The sequence below is a fragment of the Oryctolagus cuniculus genome, chromosome 6 (assembly GCF_051225735.1).
Source record: "Oryctolagus cuniculus isolate XC-2025 breed Fujian yellow rabbit chromosome 6, ASM5122573v1, whole genome shotgun sequence".
Lineage (NCBI taxonomy): Eukaryota > Metazoa > Chordata > Mammalia > Lagomorpha > Leporidae > Oryctolagus > Oryctolagus cuniculus.
In genome coordinates this window covers 99376637-99399663 of record NC_142872.1, presented here as the reverse complement: position 1 = coordinate 99399663, position 23027 = coordinate 99376637, and the positions used below count along the sequence as shown (strand labels likewise).

The 23027-nt window shown below is 43.9% G+C and overlaps 1 protein-coding gene across 2 annotated transcripts in view; it reads left to right on the top strand.

The window, feature by feature from the left end:
- The window catches only part of C6H8orf89 (chromosome 6 C8orf89 homolog), a 41695-nt gene that overhangs the window by 7231 nt on the left and 11437 nt on the right, over positions 1 to 23027 (top strand). The window contains exons 2-4 of one of the 2 annotated variants that reach the window (XM_089335399.1): positions 15694 to 15860; positions 19533 to 19686; positions 22712 to 22767. In XM_089335399.1, the coding sequence (XP_089191525.1) occupies positions 15694 to 15860; positions 19533 to 19686; positions 22712 to 22767 (377 nt within the window). Of the gene's footprint in view, positions 1 to 15693; positions 15861 to 19532; positions 19687 to 21882; positions 22768 to 23027 lie in introns of those variants that run through there. The other variant, XM_089335398.1, reaches the window with a different exon arrangement.

The following is a 23027-nucleotide window of genomic DNA, read 5'->3' as shown; positions in this document are numbered from 1 at the left end:
CACCAGGTGCCTGGAATGAAGGAATGCTCACATGGAAAGCCACCGTTGAGCCATCTGCTGAAATTTTGGAGTCACAAAGGAACACTGTTCCAGTTACCATGACTGCATAATAAGTTTCTCCAAAACGTAGTGGTACAAAACAACTATTCGTTGTGCTTATGGACTTTGTGGGTCAGGAATTTGGACAGGGCACAGCAGGGACAGCTTGGCTCTGTTTCATTATGTCTAGGGCCTCAAATGGAAGATTTGAAGACTCTGGGCTGAAATCACCTGAAGGCTTATTCACTCATATATCTGGTGATTGATGCTGGCTGTTGACAGAGACCTTAACTGTAGATGTCAGTAGGAAACTTTATATGTGGCCTCTCATGCCCTCTGGCTTCCTCACAAAATGGTGGCTGGGTTTCAAAGGTGACTATCCAGAAAGGGTCACATGGAAGACATATAACTTTCTTATGACCTAACCTTGGAAATCACAGTATGACTTCCACTGTACCTTTTTGAGTGAGGAAATCAGTTTCAGAGAATGGACACAGATCTCATCTCCTGATGGAAAAGTGTTGACATCACATTGGAGGAAGAGCATGTGGGTTTGGATATATATATGAGTGCATCCATCTTTGAAAAGTACAATCTGTCCTAAGGATCTTGACCCTGTGATGATAACTCCAAAAATATCCACCATTGGCCTGAAGAGACTATAAGGATGCTTGCTATCATCCAAGCCATAGTGAGAGTCAGCTGCTAGAGAGCAGAGGCTGATATCCTTTTGCAGTTCAAATCCGAGGTCAGAGTGCACATTACTCCATGATCAGGGACCACAGCCCAAGAACTTGTCATGTTAACTGGTCTGATACCCCTGAAATTCAGAGCCAGAGAGAGACCAGTGGAAAGCCTCTCTCTTTAGCAAAATGTCCATAACTCTAGGAACACCTGACGTGTAGAGAACAATTTCTCCAAGGATGAATTCACAAAGATTACAAATGATGTAAGGGAATAAATGCAAGGAAAGAAACTTGGCAGATGTAGCAAATGGAAGATGTGTACCCCCAAACTGAAACCAATAGAATGGCATGGTCAAAAAATTTTAGTTTAATAGTAAAGAAATGAAGGAATGGAAAACATAAGGTGAAAGAAAACAAGAGTAAAAAAAAAATTGGGGAGTTGGCAAGATGTCCTATAATACTTGGGACAGTTTGACGTAACAAGGAATTGTCTCGCCTAAATGCCAGTAGGGCTTGAGATATCCCATAGAGTAAAGTAAGAGGGATTGTAAATAGACAACTCAGATAACACCTGGTTAAAGTCAGTGAATACATTAATTAATTAACTCCTTCCCTCCTAAAACTGATGGGAATGATAGGAGAAAGATTCAGAAAATTACAATGGCATAAGTTCATAGGGGCCTCAAAGTGATAGAGGAGACAATCTCAACAAAATTTTGGAAACTGGAATCAGAATGGTGCTATACTTCTCAACAGTGACACTGGAAATGTAGACAATAGAACAGCCCTTTCAAAATTTTTGGACAAATCATCTCTAATGTGAGATTCTATTCCCATCTCAAGTTATCATTAAGTGTGAGGGTAAAATGTAGACAGTTTGCTGACACCTGTTCATAAAAAAAAAGTTACTATGTCCCCTTTTCTCAGGAAGTTTCATCAAATGAGGTATCAACAGGTAAAAGGGGAGAACAGGCTGGTACCGTGGCTCACTAGACTAATCCTCCGCCTGCGGCGCCAGCACACCGGGTTCTAGTCCCGGTCGGGGTGCCAGATTCTGTCCCGGTTGCTCTTCTTCCAGTCCAGCTCTTTGCTGTGGCCTGTGAGTGCAGTGGAGGATGGCCCAAGTGCTTGGGCCCTGCACCTGCATGGGAGACCAGGAGGAAGCACCTGGCTCCTGGCTTCAGATTGGTGCCGCGTGCCGGCTGCAGTGGCCATTTGAGGGGTGAACTAACAGAAAGAAGACCTTTCTCTCTGTCTCTCTCACTGTCTAACTCTGCCTGTCAAAAAAAAAGGGGGGGGGCAAAAAAGAGAGGATTTGCACCTTCATCTGAAAGGAAAGGAAAGAGGCGAGGAGGAGGCATTGAGTCTAGCTTTACCTCCCTTACCACAGCCATTAGTTGATTCTTGACCAAAGTAGCTGCTTATATGTTTTTTAACATTACTTTTTTTTTTTCCATGGTAGGTGTTTAAGTTTTGTAGTTAAGACACTAGTTAGTATACCCATCTCTCTCTGGTCAGAGTATTGGGTTTGATCCCCAGCTCCAGCTCCTGGATCTAACTTCCCGCTAGTGAAGATCCTCAAGACAGCAGTGATGGTTCAAGTGATTGGGTTACTTGCCACCCACGTGGGAGACCTGGATTGCATTCCTGCCTCCCAGCTTCAGCTCCAGCCAAGCCTTGGCAGTTGCAGGCCTTTGAGGAATGAATCGGCAGATGAGAGTTCTGTCTCTCTGCATCTTAAATAAATGAAAAACAATTTTAAATTGCTTTTCCTAATGTTCTGCATGCATCTTTTGTGAATTTTGTCAGGTCCTCATCTTAATCATTCTTTGTTGTTTCTTTGCTGATCTTCCCTCCCCTTAAAAAACACGATTTGATCAAAGTGGTAGTTATTCTTTTGCTGCCTATTGCATTGAGGCAAACCATTTAATTACCCCCAAACTTCAGTTCGTTTAATTTAAAAATTAAGGGATTAAGTCTCTTACAGGTCTAAAAATTACATCAATTTCTCTTGAGCCATTCATTTAATTCTCAAGGAAGTGCTTCAATTCAGACAGCAGTATTTTTTAAAGATTTATTTATTATTGAAAGGCAGAGTTACAGAGAGACAGAGGGAGGTCTTCCATCAGCTGGTTCACTCCCCAAATGGCTGCTACTCGCTTAGGCTATATGATATAGCCTATCTTAAAATTTACTTTTTAGAATTTTTTATACTTTTTGTTAAAAACTGAGACACAAACACAACAGTCTAGGCATACACAGGCTCAGGTCTATCAATATCACTCACTCCCATCGCCAGATATTGTCTACTGTAAGGTCTTCAGGGGCAGTAACATGTGTGGAGCTGTCATCTCCTATGATAATCTTGTCTTCTGGACACTTCCTGAAGGACCTACCTAGTGCTTTTAAAATAAAATTAAATACTCCAAAAGTACATAAAATGTATAGTAAATACATAAATGGATACTGCAGTTTTTTAGTGGTCATTGTCAAGTATGACAATGACCTGATTACATGTGCTATACTTTGACACAAGTGACAGCACAATAGGTCTGCTTATACCAGCATTGCCACGAATGCGTGAGCAATGCATTACTCTGCTATGTTAGGATGGCTAGGATGTTGCTAGGAGATAGGAATATTTAGTTCCATTATAATCTTATGGGACCCTGTCCTATTTGCTATCCATGACTGACTGTAACACCATGGTGCAACATATGACTCCCACAAGTTTCTAAAGAAGGTTCTTGTATTAATCTAAACAACTTTCCATTAACTTACTTGGGCTGCTTCAGTGAATTTAATCTCTTGTAAACAGGCACCACTTACCTTAATACCTCCAGAAATATAGATAGATCTAACCAAATCTCTATTTTGAAGGCACCTTTTACTCATTTCAAAAACTAAGCATTCTCTTTTTAAAGCAGTATGCTTCAAAAGCTAAATACTGCTAATTTTTAAAACAACAATCAAGGATTTAAGAATTTTTTATTTTAGTGGCATAGCGGGTAAAGCTGCTGCCTGCAGTGCTGGCATCCCATCTGGGCACCAGTTTGAGTCCTGGCCACTTCACTTTTGATCCAGCTCTCTGCTATAGCCTGGGAAACAATAGAGGATGGCCCACGTGCTTGGGCCCCTGCACCCATGTGGGAGACCTGGAAGAAGCTCCTGGCTTCTGGCTTTGGATTGGCTCAGCTCCAGCCATTGCAGCCATCTGGAGAGTGAACAAGAAGATGGAAGACTTCTATCTCTGCCTCTGCCTCTTTGTAACTCCGCCTTTCAAATAAATAAATAAATCTTTAAAAAAGTTTTTATTTTAAATTTATTTGAGACAGAAAAATCTCTCAGCTACTCTTTCCCTCCCTGAATTGCCTGGGACAGCAAAGTTGGGCCAAGCTAAAGTTGGGAGTTTGGAATGCAATCTAGGTCTCCCACATCTGTGACAGGGACCCAACTCATTGAGCCATCACCATAGGAGTACATGTACATTAGGAAGATGGAATTGCGAATGGAGTCAGGATTCAAACCCAGACACTTTGATAGGGGATGCAGATGTCCCAAGCAGGAGCTCAACTCCTAAGCCATGTGCCTGCCTCAAAGATAAAGCTTTGTTCCAGGTACTGTATTAAGTGATTATGTCATGTGATCCCCTTAAAGAGTTGGGTTGTTGTGAATGTATCTTTGGAAAAGGCTGATAGCCATATCTGAGCTTACAGTTTGCAAGAGTGCTGTTCAGATGATTATTTACATCTATTTGTGTGTGTTAAGGGCTCTGAGGATTTGCTGGCTGGCTGGATTTATTATCTGGCCGCCCAGGGATCCTATAAGGGTAAGTGGCCCAAGTTAGTGGAAGGCAATGCACCTGCCTCAACTTCTTACCATCAGTGTGTATCACAGATTATTGTTGCAGTGCGATTTTTTTTTACTGGTAATTGACCTATTCAGTTGTTAACTGAGAGTTTTCCCTCTTGCCATAAAATTTAAGGAGAGCAATACTTGTTGCCAGATTTTTAGGGAGAATCGAGATCTAACAACTGTAAATCTATCAGACTTAATCCCTTTTGTTCAAATTATGCAGGATCATTATTAAGTATGTTCTGTGTTATATTGTCAGACATGGAGGGAGGGGGTGGAGTGTTTGGACTAAGTTTTTAATAGGTATTTTGTCCTAGCCGGTGTAGCAAGGATTACTAAAGTTTCTTCATGGTGGCTGTTCCCTCATCTTTCTTAGTGAAAGAATTTATTTTTAGCTGAGTATGTAATGCCCTGAATACAGACTACATATATTTTCCACCTTCTTTTGCAGCTTAATGTGGCCATGTGGCTAAATGATAGCAAGTAGAAGGTAAGTAGAACTGTGTGTGTCTGCTGGGAAGTGACCCGCACTGGAAAGAGAGGGCCTCTCCCCTCTCTTACTTCTTGCTGGAGTCTGGAACTACAACAGATTTGCTTTGTTTTTTAACTGGAAAAATTCTCAACACATCCCAAAGTTAAAAGAATTGTGTAATTCAGTGTATCAGTCCCCCAGCTGCAACCATCATCAAGTCATGGATGATCTTGTTTTATCTGGACTCTCACCACCACCCTCTTCCTCCCAGGGCCATTATCTTGAAGGGTGTGTCAAGCACTATGTCATTTTATTTATAAATATTTCCAAGATAAGACTCTTTTAAAAATGCAAGCCACTATGACATCCTAAAACATTAATCATAATTCCCTAATGTTGTCATTGCTCAAATTTCCCTGATTATCTCATGAAGTATCTGCTTTTATTTTCTTTTTTTTACAATTTATTCCCCCCAAATCTATACATTACAATTGTTTGTTATGTCTCTTAAATCTCTTATAATCTGTAGATGATCCCTTCCCCCAAGATGAGATGACTGACTGAGTCAATTTATTTGTTAAAACAACCAGGAGGTTGTTCTTCCTAGGTCAAAACTCTAGTCTGATTTTGCTGATTGCATCTCCATGGTACTGTTTAGTGTGCTGCTCTGTCCCCCATATTTCCTCTAAATCAGGAGTTAGATCTAAAGGCTTGATCTGAGTCAGGACTGATTTTATCTTGGCTGGAATCCTCTGTAGTAGAGGTGTTCCGTCAACACATCATGTCTCCTCTCCTTTTGTGTTCTGAGCTGTCAATGATGGTCATTGTAGTATCAGAGTTCTCTAGACAGGGCCAAGAGGAAATGTGTGTATGTGTGTATGTGTGTGTTTCAGAAAGAGAGAGAGAGGGAAGGGGAAGAGAAGGGGGAGGGGGAGGGAACTTAAGAAGTAGGCTGGGCCAGTGCCGCGGCTCACTTGGCCAATCCTCCACTTGCAGCGCCAGCACCCTGGGTTCTAGTCCCGGTCGGGTCGCCAGATTCTGTCCCAGTTGCTCCTCTTCCAGTCTAGCTCTCTGCTGTAGCCCGGGAAGGCAGTAGAGGATGGCCCAAGTGTTTGGGCACTGTACCCGCATGGGAGACCAGGAGGAAGCACCTGGCTCCGGACTTCGGATCAGTGCGGGTTGGCTTCGGCCGTAGCGGCCATTTGTGGGGTGAACCAATGGAAGGAAGACCTTTCTCTCTGTCTCTGTCTCTCTCTCACTATCTAACTCTGCCTGTCAAAAAAATTTTAAAAAAAATTAAAAAAAAAAAAAAAGAAGTAGGCTGGTGTAATAGTGAGACCTGGATGATAAGTTTTTTTTTTTTTAAAGATTATTTATTTATTTGACAGATAGAGTTACAGACAGTGAGAGGGAGAGACAGAGAGAAAGGTCTTCCTTCCGCTGGTTCACCCCCCCAAATGTCCACCACGGCCGGAGCTACGCCGATCCAAAGCCAGGAGCCAGGTGCTTCCTCCTGGTCTCCCATGCAGGTGTAGGGCCCAAGCACTTGGGCTATCCTCCACTGCACTCCCAGGCCACAGCAGAGAGCGGGACTGGAAGAGGAGCAGCCGGGACTAGAACCCGGTGCCCATATGGGATTCTGGCACCGCAGGCAGAGGATTAGCCAAGTGAGCCACGGCTGATAAGTTTTTGAAAGGCAGGCTGGTTGGGCTGAAGGATGTCATCTCCTTGAATTCAGTCTTTCCTGGGAATTAACCACACCTTTCTTTCTTCTTCCACAGTACCCTTTATGCAACTTCTTACTTGTGCTTTATTTTTAAACCAACTTCAATATGTTTCCTGTTACTAAAAACCTTCTGATAGATTTTTGATGTGCTTAGAATAAAATCCAAACTATTATGGCTTATATAGCTCCAAAATATCTGATACTAGCTATCTTTCCAACCTTATCTTTTTTTAAAAAATGATTTATTTATTTATTTGAAAATCAGAGTTACACGCAGAGAGAGAGAGAGAGAGAGAGAGGTCTTCCATCTGCTGGTTCACTCCCTAATTGTCTCCTTTGGCTGGATGCTGCGCCGAGGAGCCTGGAGCTTCTTCTAGGTCCTCCATGCGGGTGCAGAGGCCCAAGGACTTGGGCCAACTTCTACTGCTTTCACAGGCCATAGCAGAGAGCTGGATTGGAAGTGGAGCAGCCAGGACTAGAACCTGTGTCCAAATGGGATGCCGGCAATGCAGATGGCGGTTTTACCCACTATGCCACAGCGCTGGCCCTGAACCTTATCTTCATACTCTTCTCTTGCTTTCACAAGCCACATATGTAATCTTAAGTTCCTTAGAAGTCACACTAGCAAATTAAAAAGAAAAGGGTGAAGTGTTTTTTTTTTTTTTAAGATTTATTTTATGTACTTGAAAGTCAGAATTACACAGAGAGAAGAGAATTAGAGAGAAAGAGGTCTTTCATCCAATCATTCACTCCCCAATTGGCTGCAATGGCTGGAGCTGCGCTGCAAAGCCAGGAGCCAGGAGCTTCCTCTGGGTCTCCCATGCAGGTGCAGAAGAGGCCCAAGGACTTGGGCCATCTTCCACTGCTTTCCCAGGCCACAGCAGAGAGCTGGATCGGAAGAGGAGCAGGCAGGACATGAACCTGCATCCATATGGGATGCCAGCGCTTCAGGCCAGGGCCTTAACCCGCTGCACCACAGCATCGGCCCCTGAAGTGATTTTAAATCTATTTCAATTTAACAGATCCGAATCTGTATCGTCAACATGAAAATAATATAGAAATTGAGATTTTTTTTTCCATTCCTTTTTCTCCCACACGAAGTTTCTGGAATGTGGGTATTTTACACTGACAGCGCCATCTCCGTTCTGACTAGCACATGCCAAGTGCATAGCAACCACATAGGGCCAGTGGTTGCCACACTGGGTGCCACAGCTGTTTACAGATCTTTTTGCCTCAGCACACGCCCACCCCCTTCTGGGTTGGGGGCCGTTGTATGCACTGTTGTCTTTCAAAGCATGCTGCCCACCCAGCGGTCTCTGGCTCCTTTGGCTGTCCCGTGTTCTAAGTGGTGCACCTTGTGAAGCCAGTGCATGGGTTAGATCAGCTTCATTCAGTGAAGGCTGGAAGTTCAATGTTAATGAATCAGGCGGTTGGACAGGTTATCCCCAGGACTGGGGAAGTGGAGACCCCGGAGGAAGAGGGAAGGCAGAATCCACTCTGAATCCCCCAATGACTCTTAGTCTGAAGACACAGCACAAGGGACCGACGCCTCCGTCCCCTCGCTCCTACCTCCCCTCAGTCTCCCCTGGCCACAGGCAGGGGTCGGCCGAGCCGGGCGTCGCTGAGGCGACCGTTACCGTGACTACCGAGCCGGAACCCGCGCCCAGCCCGAAACCTCGGAAACAGAAGCGGGAGGAAAAGGTGAAATGGACAACTGGCCCTGTGGTCCACCACCACAGGGGGCGCTGGGCGCTCGTGAGGGACCTGTGGCAAGAGCTCCGCAGCGAGAGACGAGCAGGAGGAGGGCTGTGGGCCTTCACTCGCCCGCCGTAGACAGGGTCTGTGTACAGGACCGGCCGCCACCCCCTGCCCCAGCCTTTCGACCCTCCAGACCCCCTCCAGGCAATGCAGCACTAAATTCCTCAATCCTGTGCTAAATTCCTCAATCCTGATTGTCTGGGCCTGAATGCATACCCCGGGTTACTTGGAGACCACACCGATGGTTTCGTTCCTTCTCCAGCCTCCTCCTTGCCTTTCTGCCGATAGAGGGAACAGGAACCTGGGTCCTGCAATTCTGACTCGAGGCTGTTCCAGAACCAGAGTTCTTGGGTTCCCCCAGGCTCTCACACTTCCTCCAAAAACTCTCCTCCCTCCAGGGAGCCAGGCATCTTGGTCCTGGTCTCCTTCTCTTGTTCTCATGGAAAACTGCCTGTTTTGGGAGTCTGTTATCTCCCTTCCCCTACAAGCCCTCAACTTGAATCTCAGTGAGCTCCCAGCAGTCCCAGCATTCACTGCCAGGGCCCCAGATTCCAGGTTATCTTGCCCCAGCTATGCTAGTTAATCCTGGTTTAGAGCTCTTCCATTAGTGTATTTGTGTAATCCTCATTCTTAGTCGCTGCCTGCGGGGTGTGAAGTGTTACAGGAGACATCACATCCCCCCCCCCCCTTCTCCTGGGGGCGCCTCAAGCCCTCAAGAGGAGTTAGAAGAGAAAGGTCTTTGCCATTCTCACCTCTCATGGGAAATGGAACATGAAATAGTGGGGAGAGAGTCAAATAATTACTCTCATGTGATGGAGGATGTCTGACCAAGCTTGCTAGAAACCGGTCTCCTCAGCCTTTGGTCTGTCAGCAGCAGATCAGATTCAACACAGTGCTAGGGGCCTGAATTCCTAAAAAAGAGGGAGCAAAAAGCTACACTCTTATTATTATTATTTTTTAACTATCCTACACTCTAACCCCTTCCTTCCTGGGCTTTGATGTCTCTGCCTTCCCCGCCCTTATGCTGGGATCTGGTTATCCTCTTCCAGGGCTCTTGCTGTGCACAGTTGCAGAGATCAGTCAAGTCCATACCACCACTGAGATCTCATCTGTGGCCACCGATGTACAACTATTGTGCAGCATCACAAGCAAAGTCAATGATCAATAATGTCTACTAAATAGGAAATGTTTTTTTTAAAGATTAATTTTATTTGAATTACAGAGAAGGAGTGGCAGAGGAGAGAGAGGAAGAGAGAGAGAGAGAGAGAGAATGAGAGAGAGAGAGAGAGTCTTCCATCTGCTGGTTTACTTCCCAGATGGCTGCAATGGCTGGAGCTGAGCTGATCCAAAGCCAGGAGCCAGGAGCTTCATCTGGGTCTCCCATATGGATGCAGGAACCCAAGGACTTGGGCCATCTTCGGCTAATTTCCCAGGCACATTATCAGGGAGCTGGATTGGAGCAGCCGGGACTTGAACCTGTGCCCATATGGGATGCTGGCGCTGCATGTGGCAGCTTTACCTGCCACAGCACCAGCCCCAAATATGGGGTCTTTAAACAGAAACACACATAAAACAAGGTTCTGTATTGATGTTGTAAATGTCAGAAGACCTGGAACCTTATATAATTTGGTTTACTGTTGTATCCTCAGTGCCTTGACATGATTGATATTCAATGTTTTTGTTAAATGAATGAATATATTTGGGCTGGCACTGTGGTATAGTGGGTGCAGCTGCCATCTGCAGTGCCAGCCTCCCATATGGGCAGCGGTTCGAGTCCTGGCTGCTCCACTTCCAATCCAGCTCTCTGCTATGGCCTCGGAAAGCAGTAGAAGGTGGCCCAAGTGCTTGGGCCCCTCCATCCTTGTGGGAGACCCAGAGGAAGCTCCTGGCTCCTGGCTTCGGAACAGCACAGCTCTGGCCTTTGTGGCCACCTGGGGAGTGAACCAGCGGATGGAAGACCTCTCTCTCTCTCTCTCTCTCTCTCTGCCTCTGCCTCTCTGTAACTCTGCCTTTCAAATAAATAAATCTTTGAAACAAATGAGTGAATGTACAGTGGATGGGTGAATAACAAATCAATGAATATTTGACATATCCTTCTAGCTCTGAACTAGGTAATAAAATGAAAATCTTCCTTTAGAAACAATTGGTATATTTTCAAAACAAAAAATGTTTAAATACACCTATATTTGGGGATGCCTTGAAAATGTAGTAAATATTTCACATCTATTAATTTTCAGCAATTATTTTATCTCAACTCTGATTCTCTTTACTGTTAATTTGAGAAAGTATTTTGAGTTCTTTATTGCCTGCCCTAGAAAATATGTACTTTGTTCTTTTTATTATCTCTTCCTACATATTTTTTAATAGTCCTTTTATTATTCCTATAAAGTATCCTTAACTTTTCTCTTTCCCTTAGTAATAGGTAGTGACCATGTTTACGGGAAACATCAGATCAAAAACATTTGGTTTTTCATTATTTCAGCACATTCCTTAAGTTATGCAGTTTTGCAGATGTGGGCTTTTTTTTTTTTTTTTAAGGAAAGCCTTTTTATTATGGAACACTCCAAACATACATAAAAGCATAGAGATAACAGTATATTGAATCTCAAGTATTTTTCATGTGAACTTTCTAACAACAACAACAACAACAAACACACAAAGCCTCCAGTATTTTTTTTTTTTTTTTTTTGACAGGCAGAGTGGACAGTGAGAGAGAGACAGAGAGAGAAAGGTCTTCCTTTTTGCCGTTGGTTCACCCTCCAATGGCCGCCGCTGCAGCCGGCGCACCGCGCTGATCCTGGCAGGAGCCAGGAGCCAGGTGCTTTTCCTGGTCTCCCATGGGGTGCAGGGCCCAAGCACCTGGGCCATCCTCCACTGCACTCCCTGGCCATAGCAGAGAGCTGGCCTGGAAGAGGGGCTACCGGGACAGAATCCGGTGCCCCGACCGGGACTAGAACCCGGTGTGCCGGCGCCGCAAGGTCAAAGCCTCCAGTATTAAGAAGGCTTACTTTTGAGCTGGCAGGACAAAATACCTCAAGAAGACTATTTTTTTGCTACAAAACCTGTCTGGGAATGTTCAGAAATGCAAGTGTCCCCGGAAGGGTAGGAGGCATTTGCTGTTAGCCCCTGTTCTGTCACGGAAGAGGAGTTTCTAAGATGGAGAAGCTGCCTGGACTCTGAAAGAAAATTGCTCATCAAATAAAGAGAGAGAGAGAGAGAGAGAGGTGCTTAGCATGGAGGCTGGCTCCTGATTCTAAGAGTCCTTTAAGACTGGAAATTATAATTTATTCCATATTTTAGCTTCGTTTTGAAGTCATTTTCGTGACTGTTGTCACCCTTCTGATTGTCTTGTTTGTTTTCTCAAGTCTTTCGCAACAAATTCTATGAAATCAGAAGAGCTTAAGAGCCCGTCCTCAAGAACATCAAAGAAAGGATGAGCCTCTCTTTCTTTGTTGCTGGGAAGGAAGATCAGCTCCAAGAGGAGAGAGGCCGTGGCAGCATTGGAGAATAAGCCTCTGACACTTGCTGCAGGCAAGGAAGCTCGGGCCAGGGCCAGCGGGTGAGGCCGGGCACGGCGGAGAAGCCGCACGGGTCCCTGGTACCCTGCTGATTTTGGTCTCCCCTTCCCTGTGTCATCCCTGACTGCATTCTGCTGCACTTCACCCACACTCTGTAGCCCATTACCGCCTGGTCTCCACCCTCGCCTCTAACTGCCAACCCTTCCATGTTGAGCAGAACAAAGATCTCATCAGCAGATCCAGACTTCCCTTCATTTATGTATTTATTTAACACGTTCAGTTGACACATAACAATTGCCCATATTTATGGGGTACAGTGTGATACTTGGATACGTACAAATAACATGTAATGATCAAATCACAATAATTAGCGTCTCTGTGTTGGGAACGTTTGAACTCCCTTCTTAGCTCGTTTTCTCCTGTCTCAGTAACTGACCTCTCCAGGATTGGATGCAGCTGGGTCTTCAGGAGTAGCTTTCCTTGGAGACGACTCCTCACCACTCTCCCTCCTTTCATCTTCCCTCTCCCTCCCACGTCCCCGCGTCCTCCTTTTCCCCTTTCGCTCCTTCTTCCCTGTCTCTTCTCTTGTTTTCTCCTCTCTCCAGTTATACTGAATAGTCTTTAAAAAAGAAGTGGCATGGGAGCCAGTGTTGTGTTGTAGTGAGTAAAGCTGTCACCTGCGATGCTGACATCTCCTATGGGCGCTGGTCCGTGTTTCAGCCACTCCACTTCCCATGCAGCTCCCTGCTAATGGCCTGAAAAAAGCAGCAGAAGATGGCCCAAGTGCTTAGGTCTCTGCCACTGTCATGGGAGATCTGATTGAAGCTCCTGGCTCCTGGCTTTGGCCCAGCCCAGCCCTGGCTGTTGTGGGCATCTGGGGAGTGAACTAGCAGATGGAAGATCTCTCTCTCTCTCTTGCACACATGTGCTCTCGCTCTGTCTCTGACTTTTAAATGAATAAATAAATATATAAATCTTGGAAAAAACTGTATTATGACTTTTAAATATTTATTTATTTATTTGAAAGTTACAGAGAGAGAGAGAGAGAGAGAGATCTTCCATTTGCTGATTCAAGCACTTGGCCTATCCTCTGATGCTTTCCCAGGCCATTAGCAGGCAGTTGGATTGGAAGTGCAGCAGTTAGGAATCAAACTGGTGCCCACAAAGGATGGCAGCATTGCAAGCGGATGCTTTACCCTCTCCACCACAAAGCCGGCCCCTCTGTGATGTTTTGATACATGTATACATTGGGTAATGTCCAATCAGAGAAACTATCTAACTCCTCATATATTTTGCATTTCTTTATGGTGAAAACATCCCAAATCCTCTCTGCTATTTTTTTAAAAAGTAGATAATATAGTACATAGACATTATCTGTAGTCTTCCTTCTATGCAACAGAACCCCAGAACTTTTTTATAACAATTTATTTTGTTGATTTGAAAGGCAGAGTTACAGAGAGAGTAGAGATGGGGAGAAAGAGGTCTTCTATCCACTGGATCACTTCCCAAATGGCCACATTGACTGGGGCCAAAGCCAGGAGCCAGAAACTTCTTCTTGTTCCCTAAGGCCATCTTCTGCTGCTTTCCCAGGCACATCAGCAGAGAGCTGGATCAGAAGTGGAGCAGCTGGGACTCCAACTGGTGCCCATATGGACTGCCAGCTCTGTAGGCAGCAGCTTAACCCAATAGGTCACAATGCTGGACTCATATTCTTAGTTTTATGAGGAAATTACATACAGTTTTCCAGAATGGCTTACTAATTTACATTCCCACCAATAGGTGCAAATGTTCCCTTTTCTTCATATCTTCATCAACACTTTTTTTTAATTCAAAATTAATTAATTAACTTGAAGGAGTTATAGAGAGAAAGAAGGAGAGGCAGAGAGGGAGCTCTTCCATTTGCTGGTTCACTCCCCAGATGGCTACATGGGAGGGGCTGGGTCTGGCTGAAGCCAGGGTCTGGTAGCTTCATCTGGGTCTTGTGACTGGCAGGGGTCCAAGAATTTGGGCCATCTTTCACTGCCTTCCAGGTGTATTAGCAGGGAGCTGGATTGGAAGTGGAGCAGCTGGGACTCCAACCGGTGCCCATATAGAATGGCAGCATTGCAGGCAGCAAGCTTAACCCACTGTGCTGCAGCACTGGCCCCAACATTTGTTATATTGTGTGTGTGTGTGTGTGTGTGTGTGTGTGTTTGACAGGCAGAGTTAGACAGTGAGAGAGAGAGAGAGAGAGAGACAGAGAGAAAGGTCCTCCTTCTGCTGGTTCACCCCCTAAATGGCCGCCATGACCGGTGCTGCACTGATCCGAAGCTAGGAGCCAGGTGCTTCCTCCTGGTCTCCCATGGGGTGCAGGGCCCAAGCACTTGGGCCATCCTCCACTGCACTCCTGGGCCACAGCAGAGAGCTGGCCTGGAAAAGGGGCAACCGGGACAGAATCCGGGGCCGCAAGTGGGACTAGAACCAGGGGTGCCGGCGCTGCAGGCGGAGGATTAGCCAAGTGAGCCTCGACGCCAGCCTTTTGTGTGTTTTTGAGAATAACCAATCTCATGGGATTGGAGTGCTATCTCATTGCATAAACTATACTCTTGAACTGTGTTGTCTCTCATCACAAGGTCTTTTTACATGCTGCAGGAACCATCTTCTATAGGAATCATCCATGCCTTTGCTTTGTTAGCTGCTTTCATAAAGGCTTCCCAAGTGCCCATGACTGGGTTAGGGTTCCCTCCAAAGTATACCCATAGCACTCTGTATCTCCTCCCCATCATGTACTTACTACACTGTATCATCCATTTCTTTGTAATTCCTTTACTGAGCTGTAAGCTTCTTAAGGGCAGGGACTGTTTTGTTTATCATGTTTCTCCAGTGCCTTGTGCAGGTCTTGGCATAGAATCAGCCATTGGTAGATGTATGTAATTTATTTATTTTGTACAAATGAATGAACATAATTGAATCTGGCTATCTCTGATCCTTTTATTGAGAAAATTGGATAAAATGGAGATAGAATTCCTAGCAAGGAGCCTGGAACAACATGCACTGAGTAAGTTATAACTCTAGTGGTGGTTGTCATGCTTCACTCTTCCACTGGGACTCATGAGGGTAGGGGCCGGTGTCTTGCTCATGGTTATACTGTGTTTGGACCTCAGGAATGCCTTGCACATAATAAGCACTTCATATACATGACTGAATTGAATATATGTTTACTATATTAAATAAGTGGAATAACTGGTTATTTTTCTGTGTCTGTGTTTAGAATAAAAGTAATGACTATATTGAGAAAATGTTTATTATTCTTGGAGCATAGAGTTTTTTAGGTGCATATGTATTTTATAATAGTAATATTTTGGGGATAATCTTAAGTATTTTCTGGTCTTGTAGATATGACTTGCTATTGGAATATACATATTTATACTGCCAAATATTTGTAATGTGGAATTTGAAAGAATTCATTTAGATATTTAAAATTTAAAAGAAGACAATTCCAGCTACATATTTTTGCTTTATCCCTAAACGTGTCTTGCTTTAACTTTTCATTTAAATCTCTGTGAATATTGAATCTACGTGACGGAGACCAAATTAGAAAAAATACTCACCTCTGCAATATCTGTTTCCTTTGTATTTTGTGTTCTTTACCTGGAGCAGTATCTCCGTTTCATCAACAACGTTGAAAGAAGACAAAAAAATGTCCGTGCTATCTCCTGAAATCAAATTCAATGCTTCTAAAGTCATCAGAGGTTCCCTTGACAGTTGTTTTATTTTTGAGAGTAGTTGGAGGAAAGCAGCTTTAGAAACACAAAAGATAAGGAAAGGTAACTGTATTTCTATTTTTATTTTGCTAAAGGAAACAAAGAATTGACATGATTTTTAAAAAAGCAGTCAGGAAATATTTTATAACTTCTGTGACATCTCTATATGGATAATATCTTAAGTTTATAGAAAAGAAAAATGGAAGTCAGTTACAATTAATGTAATTCTGTGACTCATGATATAAGCAAATTTTCTAGAACCTCATCTTTTAATGTAAAGTGCAGTATTGTCTGTTGGAACACACTCGTTTCCATAGTGTTTCCTTTTAAATACCTCAAGGTGATTTTGTATTTGAAGACATTCAATTTTTACTAATACCATGGTGTACAACATTAATTTTTTAAAGATTTTTTAATTTCTAATTTATTTTGAAAGACAGATTTACAGAGAGAGAGGTAAGGACAGAGAGAGAAGTCTTTCATCCACTGGTTCATTCCCTAGATGGCTGCAACAGCCGAAGCCGAGCCAATCTGAAGTCAGGAACCAGGAGCTTCTTCTGGGTCTCCCAAGTGGGTGTAGGGGCCCAAGGACTTGGGCCATCTTCTACTGCTTTCCCAGGCCATAGCAGAGAGCTGGATTGGAAAAGGAGCAGTCGGGACTAGAACCTGTGCCCATATGGGATGCCGGCTCTTCAGGCCAGGGCTTTAACCTGCTGTGCTGCAGTGCTGGCCCCACTAAGTTAATTTCGACCCAAACTTTACTTTTTGTGACTTACTTGGAGAGTATCTTAAATCCCATGATTGCTCAATATAGACTGATTTGAGAACCTTTGATATATATATATATTAAAAGCTTTCTCCCTTTTAATTTATAATTATGTTCCTTGTTCATTCTGGATTTTGCCTTCAGCTTTATTAAGGGAGATATAACTCTAGAACTTCAAAAATTCAAACTACTCAACAATGTCATCTTTCCTGATTTTGAATGTGTTGCTTTATTATTTTTTCAACTCTCTTACCAGGTTCTCAGTAAAATTACTGTACAAGTGATGTTTCCATTACTTTAACCAAAATGCCCAAGAGGAGGTTCCTTAGGAAAGAACAGGTGTCTTTCAGCTCTGAGTTGAATGTTACAGGGTCAGGCAGTCCCACAGCCTGGCGTTTGGTGGAGGCAGCAAGCAGAGAGAGCCTAGGCTGAGCTTGAGTTTTCTCTCCTGAGAACCACCCTCATGCCCCAGTGACTCAGACTTCACACAGGCTCCACTCAGACACCAGCATCAGATCACGTTTCCACCCTTCATCAGTCAACCTTTAACATGAAGACATGGGTTTAAATAGCTGCCTGAGTTTTGGGGTGACAAATTCTACTCATTCCATTCCAGATACTCAGAAGATACTCATTTACCCACTGCCCTGCCCACCAAATCTAGTTGTTGAAAAGAGAATCTCTGCCGGTGCCCTGGCTCACTAGGCTAATCCTCCGCCTTGTGGCGCCCGCACACCAGGTTCTAGTCCCGGTTGCTCCCCTTCCAGTCCAGCTCTCTGCTGTGGCCTGGGAAGGCAGTGGAGGATGGCCCAGGTCCTTGGGCCCTGCACCCGCATGAGAGACCAGGAGAAGCACCTGGCTCCTGGCTTCGGATCAGTGTGATGCGCCGGCCGCAGCGGCCATTGGGGGGTGAACCAACGGCAAAAGGAAGACCTTTCTCTCTGTCTCTCTCTCTCACTGTCTACTCTGCCTGTCAAAAAAAAAAAAAAAAAAAAAAAAAAAAAAAAGGGAATCTCTATAGTGTTTGATCAAGAGAGACTTCTTTTTTTCAAAAGAGGAAAAATCACTGGTTGCAAAATAGCATTTTGAAAATTTACTGTAACGCTAATCCTACTCAAGTCTATTTTTTATTGCTGTGCTAGACTGCTTAGTAAAACAAGCTTAAAAAAAAAAACCTCTATATTTAGTTTAAAGACCACCAAAACTTTAACCTCTTTATCTACTATTTTCCACTTCATGTTTGCATTTTAAATTTTTGAAAAAGATGTGTTTTATTTATTTGAAAGGCAGAGTGACTGTGGCCAGCACTGTGGCGTAGTGGGTTAAGCCTCTGCCTGTGACACCAGCATCCCCTGTGGACGCCTGTTTTGTGTCCTGGCTCCTCCACTTCCCACCCTGTGGGGAGCAACTCGGACTAGACTAAGTTACTGGAATTAAGATTTATTCTATGCATCTGCGCTCCCACAATATGGCGCTGAGAAGGGAGTAACAGCTTCTACACAGCTGCCTCCAGTTCAACCAATAAACTGTAGGACCTGCTCCTGATTGGAGGAGAGCAGCGTACTCGGCGTGTGGGTAGCAGAGTTGGGATTGGCGGAAGAGGACTATAAAGGAGGAGAGAGACAACATACACCAGGAACATCTAAGGGGAACATCTATCTGAAGGAACACCTGTGCAGCCCCCGAGAGAGCCGGCCGGCGGTGTGCTGCTCCCCCGCGGAAGTGGGGAAAAGTGGCAGGGGGAACCGCCCTTCCACGGAGGTGGAAGGGTCGGTAGCCAACCCGGGAAGAACCAGCAGCAAACCCGGGGAGGGCCGAGCAGACAAAAGAACAGCGCAGGGTCCTGTGTCGTTCCTCCACGAAGAGGGGGAGCGACACCACCCAGCTCCCTGCTAATGGCCTGAGAAAAACAGCAGAAAATGGCCCAAGTGCTTGGGCCCCTGCCACCAGCTTGGGAGACCTGGATGAAACTTCTGGCTCCTGGCTTCTGTCTGGCCCAGCCCTGGCCATTATGGCTATTTGGGGAGTGAACTAGCAGACGGAAAATCTTTCTCTGTCTCTCTCTTCTTCTCTTTCTATAGCTCTGTCCTTCAAATAAATAAATCATTAAAAAGAAAAGAAAGGCAGAGTGACAGAGAAAGGAAGATATCTTTTGCCCCCTGGTTCACTCCCCAAATTGCCACAACAACTTGGGCTGGGCCAGGTGGAAGCCAGGAGCCTGGAACTCCACCCACATCTCCCGAGTGGGTAGCAGGGGCCAGAGAACCTGGGCCATCTTTTGTTCCTTTCCCAGGCATGTTAGCATGGAGCTGGATCAGAAGTGGGTCAAACAGGATGCAAAACGTGGTTCCAAGGTTTAACCTGCTGTGTCACAACACTGGACATTGAGTGTGTGTGTCTGTGTGTGTATTACATTTCAGCAATCCTTTTGTCTAATGATATGTGAGGTCTGTAGAAGAAGCAATCTTGATGCTTCAGTTTTGCTGTTTATTAATTTTATATGGAATTTTGTGGAGAAAAAATGAAAATCAATGCCTGAAGTAGAACTTTTTGTATCATTTTGTCAGCTCAAATGATTATATATTCATATTTCATGATTATTTACATAAAAATAAGATGGTAGAAAGACTCAAAATAGTAGATAGGATTCTTGAAAGTGATTTTTATTTCGGTGTGAATGCATCTAATACCATGGCAATTCTGATTAAGTTAAATGAAGGAGGCAGAGGATGCTGATGGCTGTGGAAGATCTGTGGAGCTGCGCTTTGTCCTTATTCTAATTCTAAGTCAGCTCCTGCCTACAGGCCCTGTGGTAGGAACCGGAAGGCATTCTCCTAGGAAGGATGCTAGAAGGTTTACAGTTCACTAATTTTCTTGATGACTGATGTAGTATGTTTTATTATATGTTTTAGCATGTAGTAAAAAAAAGTATTCATTTAACCAAGACAATATGATAATATTTCAACTAGAATACACCACAGCATTTGGTCTACAAGAGTTCAAAGAAGGTGTCAAAATGCCATATTTACCAAGATTTCCAAGTTGCCAAAAACATGTAAATTCAACTCCACTAGAGGTTCATAAAAGGCTGCTGCGAGCGGACACAGAAATGCCCACACTCAGGTAGATGGCTGCTATTCAACTTTCTTTGTGGAATATTATCTGTGGTAATACTGCTGAATGAGGAAGTTTCTCTGGCTAGTGCATGGAATTCTTCCTTGCCTACTGATTTGGATTCCAAGTTAGCCATTTTATTCAGTTTGAAAAAGTGGGCACTTTTCTCTGTCTTCAAGTGACATTGGCAGGAAGGACTTGAGGATTTTCTTTTAACAATCGTGATTGCCCTAGGTTAGGTAATTTCCATGAGAGTTCTGGAACTTTTAAAAATGAAACAACCAACTCTGCTATGTTATCAGTTGTGTGTACCCTGGCTATAGAAACTTGTCTTTTATTTCTAGTCAAACTGAATTAGAGTGAAGGAAGATTTTGAATAAGATGTCAGCCTAATTAAGCCCTTGCCTTGATTATCAGGAATGATTTATTCATCCAGGAAAGGCTGCCAGAAAATTACCATCTTTACAAACTGATGTCTTAATATTTTTAATGTCTCAAACTAGATCCTGCTCAGTTCTATTACAATGAGGTAGTATAAGTTTTATGGCAAAAAAATTTTGGTGGAAAAAATGTTGAGATCCATGCATAGTTTTTTTCATAATATATATTTCCCATGAATTTTGTGAAGGCCCCTCATATTTCATTGATGGATCCATAGATTATCTTATCATTGACTTTTGAGGTTGTGTAAATGGCACCACAACAAATAATATCATTTGAACAGCCTTGCTCACCATATTTCATATAATCTGAAGACAGATTTTCAAGCTATAAAAATGTAAAAAGCAGGGCCGGCGCCGCGGCTCACTAGGCTAATCTTCCGCCTTGCGGCGCCGGCACAAGGGGTTCTAGTCCCGGTCGGGGCGCCGGATTCTGTCCTGGTTGCCCCTCTTCCAGGCCAGCTCTCTGCTGTGGCCAGGGAGTGCAGTGGAGGATGGCCCAAGTCCTTGGGCCCTGCACCCCATGGGAGACCAGGATAAGTACCTGGCTCCTGCCATCGGATCAGCGCGGTGCGCCAGCCGTAGCACGCCGGCCGCGGCGGCCATTGGAGGGTGAACCAACGGCAAAAGGAAGACCTTTCTCTCTGTCTCTCTCTCTCTCTCACTGTCCACTCTGCCTGTCCAAAAAAAAAAAAAAAAAAAAAAAAAAGTAAAAAGCAACTCTTTCTGAAATACAATTATAATGAGACAAGCTGGAATCAGTGGTGGTGGAAGAGAGATAGTAGTTACTAATAGAGCAGATGGTAGCCAAAGTCAAAGTGGAGGGATGGCAGGGATGCAGACAGAGGAGGGATCATTGAAACAGGAATATAAAACCTACTACTAAGCATTGAAGGTTTAAAGTCCCTGACCCTCACAACTTACTCTTGTCATTGTCATCAGGGGTCACAGTACAATTTGGAGAGTGTGGGAGTAGAATGTGTAGGGCTGCTTGTGGCAATGAACTTTGTATCAGTACAGATCAGTCTTGTTGCCGTTCTTCAATATACTTGATCATCTTAAAGAACCTGGGAACTGGAAAGCACTCTGTATTAGCCCATTTTGCCCCTTAGTTTTTTTTTTTTTTTTTTTTTTTACAGGCAGAGTGGACAGTGAGAGAGAGAGACAGAGAGAAAGGTCGTCCTTTTTCCGTTGGTTCACCCCACAATGGCCGCTGCAGCCGGTGCGCTGCGTCCGGCGCACCGCGCTGATCAGAAACCAGGAGCCAGGTGCTTCTCCTGGTCTCTCACGCAGATGCAGGGTCCAAGCACTTGGGCCATCCTCCACTGTACTCCCGGACCACAGCAGAGAGCTGGACTGGAAGAGGAGCAACCAGGACAGAATCTGGCGCCCCGACTGGGACTAGAACCCAGGGTGCCGGCGCCGAAGACGGAGGATTAGCTTATTGAGCTGAGGCACAGGCCGCCCCTTAGTTTTGAGTCATCATTTTTGCTTCCTACTGTTTCCACCCATCTCAATTTTTTTTGTTTCTCATTGTGGTTTATCTGTTTGTGAAATTACTCTGAAACATTTCAAGTTAACATGAGTGTGAATTTACTTAAGTCAGTGAAGGATAATCTGAATACATTTTACATACCTATTGGCAAGTGCTCTTCACACATAAAGTAGAATAGTGGTGACTAAGTAACATAATCTCTATGAAGTGTTTGGCAATCTAAATATTGGTTCTTTTTTCCTGCCTTTGATACAAGTCTCTTTATTTTAGCCCTTCTGGTGAGAAGGTACAAAGTTACCTGCCAGTATTTTATTCTCCTCTGCGTGTTGCACAATGCCCTGTGAAAGAACAGCCTTGGCAAAACAGGGAAGTATTCATTTTTGTTTGCTTTATTTACAACACTTTATCCTCCATTATTCCCCCTCTATATGTAGATACTTGATTTAAAGATTCCTATAAAAGTGTAATATTTCTCCCAATGTCTTTAACAGTAATAAAAACTGTCCAGTGAATCTCCAAGTATGCCCTGGTAATATAACTGCTGATAGCAATCGTATAGGTGAAGACTGTTCGATAACTGCTGCTGAGTTTTAAATTTTAATAAGGTTGTAGGATGTTTGGAGTTCTTACAGTGAATTATCTCACCCACAGCAGACTCAATCATGATGTATTGACCCTAAAATCTAGTCTAGGTGTACTCCAGCAGGAGCAAAAGTTAATTGTGACAAAATTCAGATTGTAGAGGGTGATGGATAAAAAATACACAAGCAGTGATCTTTGGTAGGCAATATCCAGTTATTTACTAATCTTGATTGCCTTCCTGTTAGTATTGCCTGAGTTATGCTGTGGGGTAAGTTACATTCAGCACTCATCCACTGGTCCAGTTTCCTAACAACCAAAGTACTGGGTTGGTGCATATCTGCTTCTGATTGGATTAACTGTGATGGAAGGCACTTTCTTTCTTTCACATTTATTTCATGTGATACTATTCAACAGATGAGTTTCACTGAAAGTTTGTTGCTTGCCCCTTTTGTATCCCTTAAAACTAATGGACCCTGGATTCATATTCAAGTGATTTTAAGATAATATGTAATCTTAGGATAAAGAAGACTAAGGAGACATGCACCATGGGACCACTTCAGGAGAGATCAAAAGGTAAGCCAGCTGACCTTTTAGCCCTACCACTTGTTTGTCAACATGTCACCTAGTTGTCTTTTTTTTTTTTTTTTACTTTCTTTTCATTAATAGAAATGTCTGTTTTGTTACTACCGTCTTCAACTTTATTTATTTTGTAAATCTAATGGGTGTGTATTCATTATATATGCACATCTCTGTAATCTCAGGACTCTGGAACAGACCCTTACTGGCTCTTGCTTGGGCCATTTCAGTAGCCTGCAAACTGGTGTTCCTGTTTA